This window comes from Heloderma suspectum, chromosome 5 (genome assembly GCF_057233095.1).
Source record: "Heloderma suspectum isolate Gila_16-S chromosome 5, 16-S_ref, whole genome shotgun sequence".
NCBI classification, from domain to species: domain Eukaryota; kingdom Metazoa; phylum Chordata; class Lepidosauria; order Squamata; family Helodermatidae; genus Heloderma; species Heloderma suspectum.
Genome location: NC_139462.1, coordinates 234,529,866 through 234,543,156, shown reverse-complemented (window position 1 = coordinate 234,543,156; position 13,291 = coordinate 234,529,866). Strand labels below are relative to the sequence as shown.

At 52.9% G+C, this 13,291-nt stretch overlaps 1 protein-coding gene across 9 annotated transcripts in view; it reads left to right on the top strand.

Annotated features, from left to right (window-relative positions):
• Window positions 1-12,003, top strand: part of LOC146345399 (uncharacterized) — a 36,474-nt gene extending 24,471 nt beyond the window's left edge. For 2 of the 9 annotated variants that reach the window (XM_084859675.1, XM_084859669.1), the window contains exons 5-10: window positions 504-624; window positions 1,758-1,874; window positions 3,235-3,348; window positions 4,495-4,930; window positions 7,547-8,421; window positions 10,487-12,003. In XM_084859675.1, coding sequence (XP_084715801.1) covers window positions 504-624; window positions 1,758-1,874; window positions 3,235-3,348; window positions 4,495-4,930; window positions 7,547-8,421; window positions 10,487-11,694 — 2,871 coding nt within the window. In that variant the 3' untranslated portion in view covers window positions 11,695-12,003. Of the gene's footprint in view, window positions 1-503; window positions 625-1,757; window positions 1,875-3,234; window positions 3,349-4,491; window positions 4,931-7,546; window positions 8,422-10,486 lie in introns of all 9 variants that reach the window. The other 7 variants (XM_084859671.1, XM_084859670.1, XM_084859673.1 and 4 more) reach the window with 6 other exon arrangements.
• Window positions 12,004-13,291: the final 1,288 nt, after the last annotated feature.

Below are 13,291 nucleotides of genomic sequence, written 5' to 3'. Positions count from 1 at the left end.
TCCGAAGGCTGGGCTCAGGGGTGGGCAACTGGTGGCCCTCCAGAGGCTTTGGCCCACAATTCCCTAGCCAGCATAGCCAGCGGTGAGGGGCGGGGCGGGGGGCAGCTTCCAGTTCAAGGACAAAGGGGAGCTGCTGCCGGCACGCTGCTACTCTTGAGCTTCAGCTCCTCAGGGACCTTGCGAGGGCTGCGGGGCAGATGCCTTGCATCCCCTGCTGCTTCGTTTTCTCCCCCAGAACTATTGGTGGTTGGGTTTTTGTGTAAATGGGCTGGTCCTGAGGGTGTGGATTGGGGCCAGTCTCCCATGTCCGAACCTTTATCCCCAAGGCCTGCCCTGCTTGAGTGATGCGAAGGCTCTGATGTTTGGGGCTGGATGGAGCCATGCCAGGTTCCACCCAGCCTGCCAAGTTGCTGTCCCTCCAGAAGGAGACAGGTGGGGTGAAGGATGCCAGACTGTCTCCGTGGCTGCTCTGGGCGCTGAGAGCAATGTGGCTTACCTTTTAGGTGACGTTTGAGGACGTGGCTGTCTATTTCTCGCCAGAGGAGTGGGCGGAGCTGACGGTGTGGCAGAAGGAACTGTACTGGGAAGTGATGAAGGAAAACCATGTCCTGGTGGCTTCACTAGGTGAGTCCTTTTTGACAGCCCCCCGCTTTCTGCAGCCCACCTGCTCTCTGCTTGCCATCAGCGGGTGGGGTGGGATGGGATGACCTTTTGGTCCCCTTCTATTCCATGACTCAGCTGTATAGGACAGCAGAAAAAACACAGACACTGGCCAGATGGCCGTGGACCCCCCAAACGGGACAGACGGGCTGCTGGGGGAGGCTGAGTTGGACTCTTCTTCCTCGGATATTTTCAAGCAAAAGCCCCGTCCTGGTCTTGTGCTGTCCGATCCTCCCCCCCAGATGAAAGCCGTGCCCTCAGCCTGGATCTGCAGCCTCGTCTCTCTTCCACCTTTCCAGGTTCACCCGTAGGCTCCAGTCTCCTCCCTGGTGCTCCTCCTGTTCATTCACCCTCCTTTACTTGTCAATAGCAGCGCTTGTGGGCATGCCCAGAACAGGGCCGCCTCTTCCTCCTCGTAGGGATTCACTGCCATGCAACGTGGCAATCGTGGCCCTGGATAGGGGGCTTTAAAGGGATCAGGCAAATTCCAGGAGGGGAGGAGGCAGCAGCTATCACCCACAGACAGCCCTCTCCTCTGTGAATTTTGTGTAAACAGCCATGCTAATGAGGTGGAACCCCCATGCTCAGGGGCAGTATGCCTGTGAAGCCAGTTGCTGGGAGGTGTGAGGACAAGCCCCAGAGCCAGGCCGTGGCCTTCACATCCTGCTTGAAGCTCCTGACCAGGCCCTCTTGGCCGTGTGGGCGGCTGGTCTCGATGGGTCCTCGGTCTGAGCCAAGCAAGGCTCCTCTTCTTGGGCTTTGTGAGACACCAGGCCCGTTGTGGTTGCTGAAGGGGTGGCACTGCTGCAGTGGGCAGGATATGGGCGTGGCCAGAAGGTTCCTCCGTGGCCAGGCAGGCACAGGGCTTGCTCTCCTTCTCTGCCCACTGCCTTTGGGACCCTCATGCGGCTCCCACGCCAGTTGTCTCTTCTCTACTTTTCAGAATGAAACGTCAGCCCCGGGGGTCTCATTTCGCCCCTGCTCTGCCTGCTTGTGCTCAGGGTGGTGAGCTGATGGGGGAGGGGAAAGGGGGGTATCCTCTCTGCACATGGGTGGCGCAGGCCCTGACCTCTCCGCTTTCCCTCCGTCGCACACAGCTCCTGTGCACAAGCACACATCAGAGGCCCTGGGCCGAATAGAGCGTGGAGAGGCTCCTCCCTCTGAGAATCATCTGCAGGAAAAGCAGCCAGAAATGCTCCGAGCCCCGAGCCCAGGTGAGGGGTGCAGAGGCTACGCCTTGCGGAATGAATGTCCGATGGTTAGCTGCACATATTTTGGCAATTTCTGGGCCTTCAGAGAGGCACCCTTCAGGCAACTCCTGGTTGTTTAAAAGCACCCTCCCCCCCAGTGGGGCTGGGGAGGGGGCTGAGCACCTATCCCTGCTGTTGGGCTGGCTGTTGTTAAGGGTTGGTAGCAACGGCATACCTTACTGCTTCTGATCTCCTTGCACACCCGTATGAGTCACCCACTGAGTGGGTTAACCTGAGTCCAGGGCAGACAAGTACCCAGGAGCTCCTGTGCCAACAACGTTCTCTGAAGCACCACCAAAGACCTCCAGGTGGTGGTGGGGGGGTGTCCATGACAGCTCCTTATATGTACCAGCGCACCTTCCTCCTGCCCAGCGCACCTTCCTCCTGCCCATCCCAACCATGCTGGGCATCAGAAACACCGCCCCCCCCCCCCATCTGCTTCCTGAGCTGCTCCCCAAATAGTCCCAAGGTGCCTGGTCCACTGAGCCTCATCTTTGTGGGAATCTCGTGGTTGTCTGTGGGAAAGGGCTGGTGTTGGCAGGTCTGGTGCGTGGACAGCTGGGCCTCCGTCCTCTGTCCATCAAAGTCCCCCAAGTCCCAAACAACATGGGCTGTTCCCGCCCCAGTGAAAGTGGGCAAGCAGCAGTGCTTTGGTCACAGGCTGGAAGCTGTGCTTGAGCCAACCAGAAATGCAGAAACCAGCAGAGCCAAGACAGTGCCATCCCACGCACAAGTGTCACATTGCAGAAGAGCCGGGTTGGTAAAAAAGGAAAGGAAAAGGAGGCTGAAATTGCTACGACACGTTAGAGACCAATTGTATGCATGCGCTCTGGATGTAAACCAGTTTAAAACCTACTTGACAGTTTGGACTTCCAACTAAGGAATTCTGCCAACTGTAGTTCTGTGGAGCCACGACCCATCTCTAACTCAAGATTTTCAGTCCCCTCTTAAAACTGCAGCTGCCTTGGTTCTAGGGGCTAGCTGTGACAATCAACGCAGTTCGAAAGTGGCTCATGTGCCAGAGTTCAGAGTCCCTCTGGTCTAGATGGCCTTTTTGTAGCTGCCATATTTGCTTAGCTGGAAAATAGGCTCCTGTTCTCTGGATGGTGGAGAAATGTTTACCAATGTGCAAGGGGCTCCTGAAGGAGAGGGAGCTGGAGCTGAGAGCAGTCGGTGCTCTGGCGTTGTTGGAGCAAAGTGGGTGTGGAGCTGAAGATTTTCTTCCCCCTTTTCCTTGCGCTTAGGTGACACCTGCTATATGCACACACGCACGCACGCACTCCAGCATTAGGTGTGACTGACATTCTCTCTCCCTCTGGCACAGTTTCTGGGGACGGCTCACAACTGGAGGTTAGGACAAAACCCAGAGCAGAGCAGCTGTGCAGCAAAACCCAGCCAGAGAAGGCCAGGGTAGGCGTTCTTGGTCCCCACACCCCCGGTGAGTTGTGCGGACAGCTTTCCGGGTGAGGCTTGAGGTGGTGGCAGCCGTGCCCCCCTGGTGGCAGAGCCCTCCCTCACGAGGCTGCTCTTGGCTTTGGCTGGACTTGTGCCCGTTCTTGGCTGCCATTTGGGTGGGCTCAGAGGACGCTCCTCGGGAGAGTCGGGCCCTGAGCCTCCGTACCACTGCAGATGAAACCCGGTGGGGCCCTGCCCTGGTGGTGCCTCCCTGCCCTCCTTCCTGGTATGTCCCGCCACAGAGGGCTCTGAGTGGCCCAGGAGAGGCAGAGTGGCTTGTTTAGCGCAGCCAAAGTGAGGAAGCAGAGGGCCAGGCTGCCTCGGGAGGTGGTGGATTCACCTCCTGTAGGGGTTTCCCGGCAGAGGCTGGCTGGCCCTGGGCGTCCTGCTGTCTTGGCAGGGGCTGGGCGGGACAGCCCCTGAGGCCTCTTCCAACTCCGATTCTTGGAGTTCTCGGGGGGGGGGGGGAGCTCTTTTGCATGCAGGTTGGACTGTAAGTAGTTTTACTGCTCTGCTACACTGCTTTTGTTGTCATGTTTGTAAGGTAGTTATTCTTTTATACTGTTTTTATTATTGTATCATATGTGTTTTATGTAAACCGCTTGGAAATCCTGGGATGCCAAGTGGTATAGATGTAGCATAAATAAGTAAGTAGTTTGCCCAGGGCCATGGTGGGTCTCTGGCTCCTTCTGGAGTAAGCTTGGCTGGCATACTGGAGTCGTTTGGAGAAATACTCAGCTGGCTTTTCTTGTTGAGATGTCTGTTCTTTGCCTGTAGTGCTTTGCGGCCTAAAACAAGGAGGTCTGAAGTGGTCCAACACATGATGGGTGGACGAGACGTTAATGGTGGGTTCTGTAAATCTAGGTTGCAGAGTCCATCAGTCACTGAACTTGCTGCAAAAGGCAGGATGTGCAGGGGGAGAACTGGCTGACTGGCCTGAGCCCATGTTTGGAGCTTGGAAGCGGCAGAGTTGGTGCCCAAGGGCTGTCTATCTGCCTCCCCCCCAGCTCTCGTGTTGATGTTGTGGTCAGGTTTTGGGTGGGGCATCGGGGCTTCCTGGCTTGGGCTCTTCCCCTCCCCCAGCCCAGGCAGGCTAGCCGGACCCTCCTCCTCTGCCCTTCCCTAGCAGACGCCAAGCCGGGCATCGAGCGTGAAGAGAAGCTGGGGGCTGCCCAGAAGGAGCTGAGAGGTTCCCCCACACATGACTGCAAGGACTGTGGCCAGAGTTTCCCCGAACGGGACACACTGATCTCCCACGTGCTCCGGGTCCACTTCAGCGAGCGAGCCCTGCCCTGCCCACAGTGTGGGAAATTCTTTGGCAGCCCCAGCACCCTTGCAGCCCACCAGAACAGCCACCACCAGGAGCGGGTTTTCACCTGCATTGACTGCAAGAGCAACTTCGTCTATGAGGAGCAGGAGGCAAGTCGGATCCACACGCAGCTGGCCCTGGGGAAGCTCTTCAAGTGCTTCAACTGCAGCTGCAAGATTGCCCTCCTCATGGACCAAAAGCCGGACACACTGCAGGCCTCCGCACCCTTCGGGCAGCCAGACACCGTGTACTGCAGGTGAGGAGCCCTCTTGGAGGGAGAGGAACGGGGCTCTTCCTGGGTGGTGCCCCCCACAACCACAGAACCAGACATCTGTCACAAACATGCAGAAGGCCCCAGGTTCAGTCCCCAGCAGCATCTCCAGGCAGGGCTACGAAAGAATCCTGCCTGGAACCTGGAGAGCCGCTGCTGCCAGTCAGTGCCGCCAGTATTGGGCTAGATGGACCCAGGGTCTGACTCAGTATAAGGCACCTTCCCAAGAACGTTAGCTCTTGTTTTTACATGGAGGCTGCATTGGGCTTTCAAGGCTGCTGCTACTATTGCTAATTAATAATTAGGTTTCTTCAGTGCCTTTCTCAAAAGAGACTCAAGGCCTCTTAGAACAAAATTAAAACACACAAAATTTAAAATCGTTAAAACAATTATCCACTAAAATACAACCACCCCATCAAACAACTAAAACATCAGTGACAACCATAAACAATTCAACTGATTAGTATAGAGCCCGTCAGATGCCAGGGAATAGAGCAGGCCCACAGGCCAGATCCAACCCACCTGGGGTCCCAGTCCAGCCCTCTGGGGCGCCCTCGACAGCCATATTCCTTCCATGAAACTGCTAATTATGTGGTGGTGACCTCGCTTTTGCATGTTTTTTCCCCATTCTAAAAGTCTGAAATACCTTTCCTACGGGTTAGTTACTGGCAGTAAAATCTTTTAAGCTAACTCTCCTTTGGAGCATGCCCTGCTTACCTTCGGCCCTACTCACCACTGGATCGCGGCCTGAGAGCTTCTCTGAAATTGTATTTGGCCTTGCGGCTGAAAGAGGTTTGACATCCCTGGAATAGAGGAAAGTCTTAACCTGGTGCTGAAAAGATGACATTGTTGGCACAAGGCAGGCCTCACTGGGGAGAGCATTCTACAGTCGGGAGGCCACCACTGAAAAGGCCCTCTTCCCTTGTTGCCATCCTCTGAACCTCGCTCAGAGGAGGCACCCAGAGGAGGGCCTCAGATGTTGGTCATAGGGTACTGGTAGGTTCATACTAGGGGAGGCACCCTGCCAGGTTTTGCAGCTCTGAGCTGTATAAGGCTTTATAGGTTAGAGCCAGCACCTTGAATTGGGCTCGGAAAAGTAAAGGGAACCGGTGCAGGCAAGCCAGAATCGGTGTTACATGCTTAAACCTCCTGGTCCTTGTTATCAATCTGGCTGGTGCATTTTGTACAAGCTGCAGTTCTGAACCATCTTCAAAGGCAGCCCCAAATAGAATGCGTTACAGTAATCTAATTTGGGGATTACCAGAGCATAGACTATTGAAGTCGGGCTTTCCCTGTCCAATGGCATAGCTGGGCCACGAGCTGAAGCTGGTAGAAGACTGTGCCACTGAGGCCACCTGAGCCTCAGTGATGGCTCCAGGAGAACCCCCAGGCTATGAAACTGCTTCTTCATGGGGAGTGCAGCACCATCCATTCAGTGAGAAGTGACAGCATCTCTGTCACCCACTAACAGCCTCTCTGTCTTGAATGGACTGAGTTTCAGTTTATTAGCCCTGATCCAATACCCTGTTGCAGCCAGGTGCTGATCTAGCGTATCTGCAGCCCCACCTGATGAAGATAAAAGGAGGAATAGAGCTGCGTGTCATCAGCAACACACTCCAAAACTCCAGATGGCCCCCATCAAGGGCTGCATTCCCTTGGGAGTAATCTGTTGAGGGCCGCATGCTGGCAACAGGCAGGGCCACCCCTTTTCTTCCTCTTCCTCCCTGCCAGGCTGCCTTTTGAGGGAGGGATGAATCCCTCCCAGCAGAGGTCTGAACTCATGGCTTGCCGAGGGCTCTTGAAACTAGACCGAGGGCTGCAGGTTGCCCACTCCTGGCTTAGATGGCCGGGGATGGTTTTTGTCTCTCCTTCCTCAGGAGCATCAGGATCTATTACAGGTGGAAACAAGATGCTGGGTTGCCACTTCCATCTCCTGGGATTTTGTAATCCTCCAGCTTGGATGGCTTTTAAAAAAGAGCAGGCAAATGAATAGAATGGGAGGAGGAAGAGAATGCCATGGGAGGGAGATGGAACCTCCCTGGCCTGAGGCAACCTGCCACCGCTTACTGAATGCTTGGACAAACCAGGGTGGGCTAATGCTTTCCTGTCCTGTTTGAGTTTCCAAGAGGGATCTGGCCAGCCAGTGTGGGAAAAAGCAGACTGACCCTTTGGTCCGAGGCAGCAGGGCTGTTCTGATATTCTTCAAAGGAAGTGTCTAGGCCTTGATGGGTGCAAAATGGGTGGATCAAGCCTTCCAGGAAGCAAGGGGAGAAGGTGTTTTTTTAGTGTTCTCTATTCAAAAGCTTAGAAGCCACCATGAGAAGCAAGACAGTTGTTCCACCCACCCACGGCAAAGAGGACAAAAAGTAATGGGTAGGGAGGTTTAGGTTCAGCTTTAACAACAACAGCACATGAGACCAACCCTTCTTTGTCAGTCCTTAGCCCCAGGACATGGCGAAGATATTCCTATTGCTCAGGATAACTTTATTGGGAGTTTCTGTGACCAGCAGCAGTTGCCCGCCGACTTCCTTATAAGGGTCCCGGAGCCTCCTAATACCCCTTGATCCTGCCTTACTGCCGCCTCTTCCTTTCCTCTCATAGTCGCCAGAAAGCCATGGAGCAGGTCCGGCAGCGGGCGGCTCACTGGACTATCTCGGAGACTAAAGCCTTCGTGGAGCTCTGGGGGGACGACCGAGTCCAGACGGCCCTTTATGACAACTACCGGAACGAGGTGCAGTACAAGCGCCTGTCAGACAAGATGAGGAAAATGGGCTTCCATCGTAACCTGGAGCAGTGCCGGCAGCGAGCCAAAGACCTGAGGCGGGGATTCAAGGAGATCAAGGACGGCAACCTCCATTCCAACCGCGCCCGCCAGACCATGCCATTCTTTTCCCTCTTGGACCGTTTCCTGCTGATGAGCCGGGGGCTGGTCATTCCCAAGGTGTGCATCAACAGAGCCAAGCAGAAGGGCCGGAAGAACAGGGGCCGGAGGGAGGAGCCCCACGGCGAGCAGTCGCTTGTGCTTGTGCTGCCTCCGGAGGGCCCTGACTCACACCAGGTACATCTCCCAGGCCAGAATCCCTACGTCCCTTCACTGGGGCTCCCCAGCTACCAACTCCACAGGCGCAAACAAAACCGTTATAGCCAGGGTGCAGGCCTTCCTGACTGCCACCATCAGCTCCCCAACCTAGACCCGTCTGTCCATGCTGTGGGGGTTTCCAGCTACCACCTGCGGGGGCAGGATGACAATCTTCCTACTCACACCCTGGGACTTGCCGACTTCCAGCTGCAACTGGAAGACCAAGATGCCTCCCTCGTCATGGAATCCTGTCGGGCGTCCGGTCATGGCCAACACCAGGACGTGGTGCTGACCCCTGTCAATGGACTGTCAGCCACCAGCCACCTCTGGACAGAAATCTCCACTCCCAGGCCTGCAGAGCATCCCACCAACACGACAGCTCAGGGAAGTGTACAGAGTAAGTATGACTTCTGCATATTTTATTTATTTATTTTTATTTATTATGTTTCTAATCTGCCCAATAACCACTCTCCTCTGGATGGAATACAAACAGTTAAAAGACTAAAATGCTATACAAACAGTGAGAAATATAAAATACAGTATAAATATTTAAAATAATAAAATACAATATAAAACAACAAGCAGCACAGGAATTGATAAAACAGCCATAATAATCTAGAGCTAGGCCTCTAAAATGTCTGGGAGAAAAGAAACATCTTTGCCTGGCAGTGAAAGGTAACAGCATAGGTGCCAGGCAAACCTTAAAGATTCAAAGCTTTTAACGGCTTGGGGCCAGGTTATCTGAAGGATCGCCTCCTCCCATATGTGCCGGCCTGGACCTGAAGATCATCCTCAGCGGCCCTTCTCTGTGAACCCCTGCCAAAGGAAGTGAGGTGGGTGGCTACTAGGAGGAGGGCTTTTTCTGCTGTGGCACCCCGGCTCTGGAATGAGCTCCCTACTGAGGTTCGCCTGGCACCTACATTGTATTCCTTTCGGCACCAGGTGAAGACCTTTTTATTTTCCCAGGCATTTTAGCATTTTAGCTTTCTAGACTTTTATGCTGTTTTAAATCTGTATTTTAAATTCCTGCACTGCTGCTAGGTTTTATTGTGGTTGTGTTGTTGTATTGTGGTTTTAATGTTATGTATGTTTTGAATTGTTTTATTGTGTGCCGTTTGGTTTTGGTTTTTGTGAACCACCCAGAGAGCTTCGGCTATTGGGTGGCATAGAAATGAAATAAAATAATAATACAATAAATCTCTTTGAGGAGGGTATTCCATAAGTGGGGTGCCACCACTGAGAAGGCCTGGTCTCTCTTATAGCCAGTCACCTAGCTTCCTTCAGCAGGGGCACATGGAGGAGGACCTCTGAAGATGACCTAAGGGTCCGAGCAGGTACATATGGGAGGAGACATTCCTTTAGATGTTCTGGTTCCAAGCCATTTAGGGCTTTAAAGGTTAACACCAACACTTTGAATTGGGCTCGGAAATGGACTGGCAACCAGTATAGCTGACAAAGCACTGGCATCAGATAATAATATCGGCCAGTCCCAGTTAGTAACATAGCAGCTCTGTTTTGAACTAACGGAAGTTTTTGAACTGTCTTCAAAGATAGCCCCACATACAGCACATTGCAGTAATCCAACTGGGAGGTTACCAGAGTGTGGATAACAGTTGCCAGGCTATCTACATCCAGATAGGGTCACAGCTGGTATATCAACTTAAGCTGATAAAAGGTGCTCCTGGCCACCAAGGCCAGATGGGTCTCAAGTGACAACAATGGATCCTGGAGCACCTCCAAGCTACATGCCTGATGTTTTAGGCGGAGTGCAACCCCCTCCAGGACAGGTTGAACACCAATCAACTGGGCAGATGAACCATCTGCTAAAATCTGGATTGATCTTCAGTTTGTTGGCCTATTACCCTTCTCAGGCCCTGATTCAGGACATCCACTGCCTCACCTGGGTTAGATGAAAAGGAGAGGCAGAGTTGGATGTCATCGGCATAGTGATGCCACCTCAGTCCACATCCTGGGATAACCTCTCCCAGCAGTTTCATGTAGATGTTAAATAGCAAAGGGGATATAATTGAGCCCTATGGAACCTTATGAAGTAATTACCATGGAATAGAGCATTAAATCCCCAGCACCACTTTCTGGAAATGACCATCCAAGTAGGAATGGAACTACTGTAAAACAGTGCCCCCAAATCCCAACCCAGCCAGCTGCTCCAGAAAAATACCATGGTGGATGGTATCAAAAGCTGCCAAGAAGACCAAGAGAATGGGGTCACACACACCCTGTCTCTCTCTTGGCAAAAGTCATCTACAAGGTGACTATGGCAGTTTCCGTCCAACACCAGGCCTAAAACTGGATTGAAATGGATCTAGAAAATCAGATTCATCCACGGTTTATATACAACCCTTCATCAACAGTTCCAGGGCGATTTACAAAAAAAGATAAAAATACATAAATATTAAAAAACATTTTGAACTCTGACATTGGCCTCCGTTTCCGCCCACCAGCATGGCATCCAGGAAAGGCTCCAAGCTCCTCTGCAAAACGAATGCGGGATCTCCGGTTGCGCCGCAGAAGGCAGCGCGCCGCCATGGCACGTGTGTTGCTGGGGGCCAATTACCGCCCAAATGATCGGACAGTGTGGAGTAAGACGCAGAAAACAGACTGGTGGGACAACCTGGTTGCTGGCCAGCTTGACAACGGGGAGTGGATCCGCTATTTCCGCATGTCCCGGGTGGCAGTGCTGGACCTGGTTGAGAAGCTGCGCCCGGTGCTGCAGCGTGAGGATACCAACATGCGTGCTGCCATCCCTGTGGACAAACGTGTTGCTCTCACACTCTGGAAGCTTGCCACCTCGGACAGCTACAGGTCTGTTGCCAACCAGTTTGGTGTGGGGGTGTCAACTGCATCGGTCATTGTCATGGAGGTGTGTGAAGCCATTCATGATGTGCTCTTGACGCATGTTGTCCAGCTTGGAGATGCACAGGCTGTCATGGATGGCTTTGAAAGGGTCGGTTTTCCGAACTGCATTGGGGTGGTGGATGAAACCCACATTCCCATCCTGTGCTCTCCGCACAGTGCTTCCGCCTACATCAGTGGGAGAGGGTTGGTCTCCATGGTTCTGCAGGCGCTGGTGGACAGTGCGGGACGGTTCATGGATGTGTATGCAGGGTGGTCGGGTGGAATGCAGGATTCTGGGTTGCCGTGGGGCTCCCCCCTGTTTGAACGAATGGAGAAAGGTGCTTTTGGTCCTCAGACCACCACTGAGATTGAAGGGATCATCATGAGCCCTGTCCTGCTGGGTGGTCCTGCTTGCCCCCTGAGACCATGGCTTATGAAGCCGTACCCAGATGCCTCCAGTGGGCCCCAGGAACACTTCAATTCCCTCTTGAGCAAATGCCGCATGGCCGTGACGTATGCCTTTGAGAGGCTGAAAGGACGCTGGCGGTGTCTTCTCAAGCGCCTGGATGTGGCAGAGAAAAACGTCCCTCTGGTAATTATCGCCTGCTGTATCCTGCACAATATTTGTGAAAGCAGAAATGAGGCTATGCAGGATGGCTGGGAAGAGGGCATGGACTATGCTGACTTGCCTTCAGCAGCCTCAGAGAGCCATGTGGACAGCTTCTCCGACACGGAAGAGATGGGCGAAGCACACAGTATCCGGGAAGCTTACTGTGCTTTCTTTGAGAAGAGGCAGGAGGAGGAAGAGCAGTGAGAAGGAAGGAGGGGGAGGGAGGCGCTCTGTGCGCGCGCGCGTGTGCATGCGAGAGGGCGAGCGCGCCTCTTCCCCCAGTGTTGATGTCACTCAGAAGGGGGGAGGGTGGGGACAGGGGCTGGGGCCAACTCAGGTTACAATCCCCTTCAGTGGTGTTGTTACTTCACATGGAAAAATGACGATGTCCACACCTCGGTGAAGTATCCCTTTTACCGGTTGCACTGTTTGACCTTTTATAAACCTTTTATAAAATCTACAGTTTGAGGTAGCAAGTTTTCATCCTGGACCTCAATAAATCCTTTTCTTCTTGAATAGAGTTGATAGACTTTTTAAATCTACTGTCGTGTGAAACTTTTCCGGCTGCTCATTGAGAACAAGGCAATTTCCATTAAACTGATAGGCTCTTGTCAGGGGGCCTGGGACTTGGGTCACAGCAGCCTATCCTGGGTTCAGGCAGGATATGAAATAACTAGCCAGAGACTGGTACAGCAGAAGAAAATCAGATGAGCTGGTAGTAGGGGGCTTTGGGCTAGTTCAAGTGGGGCAGGTGTGTGTGGTGGATTGAGTGGTGAAATCTGCAGTTTTTAAGGAAGATCCACCCACATCATAGGAACCCTTTCCCAACTGCCCTGTGTTTCCTTTGCCACTGGCACTGCCCACTTGCCATCGTGCCTCCTTTTTGAATACAGGAGCCTTTGGGGGAAATGGGATTGGGTGGAGGAGGAGATGCACCTGCAGCCTCCCCAGTATACAGGTGTGGACATGTACCACACACAAACTACAGTCCCACTTCTGTTCTTGTAGATGCCTTCTGTTACTTCAGATCCATGGTCTCTCTAGCTAGGAGCTGGGAGAGGGTACACATGGCCAACCCCTCTTGCCAGAGGACTGTCCCTGCACCCACTGAACTCTTTCTAAAGTATGAGGGGAACTAGAGCCTGGGAGGACAAAATGGTTGATTTTCAAAAATCTGATTTTCAAAAATTAAATAGTTTTTAAAATTGCAAATACTATGTTCGGTCAATATTAAATAATCTGAATATAAGCACATTAGCCTGGTAATTAATCTCTAAACTCAATCAATGCCTCAGCCAGATACAACAAAGACTGTTGTGGCACATCAAAGTCTTAACAAATCTATTGTGGCATGAGCTTTTGTGCACTTCAGTCCACTTAGAATCATAGAATAGTAGGGTTGGAAGGGGCCTACAAGGCCATCCAGTCCAACCCCCTGCTCAATGCAGGAATCTAAGTCAGAGCATCCCTGACAGATGGCTGCCCGGCCTCATCTTGAAGGCCTCCAGTGTGGGAGAGCCCACCACCTCCCTAGGGAACTGGTTCCATTGTCGTATTGCTGTAACAGTCAGGACATTTTTCCTGATGTTCAGCCGGAATCTGGCTTCCTGTCACTTGAGCCCATTAGTCCGCGTCCTGCATTCTGGGGTGATGGAGAAGAGATCTTGGCCTTCCTCTCTGGGACAACCTTTCAAGGACTTGAAGAGCACTATCCTATCTCCCCTCAGCCTTTTCTTCTCCAGGCTAAACATGCCCAGTTTTGTCAGTCTCTCCTCATAGGGCTTTGTTTCCAGTCCCCTGA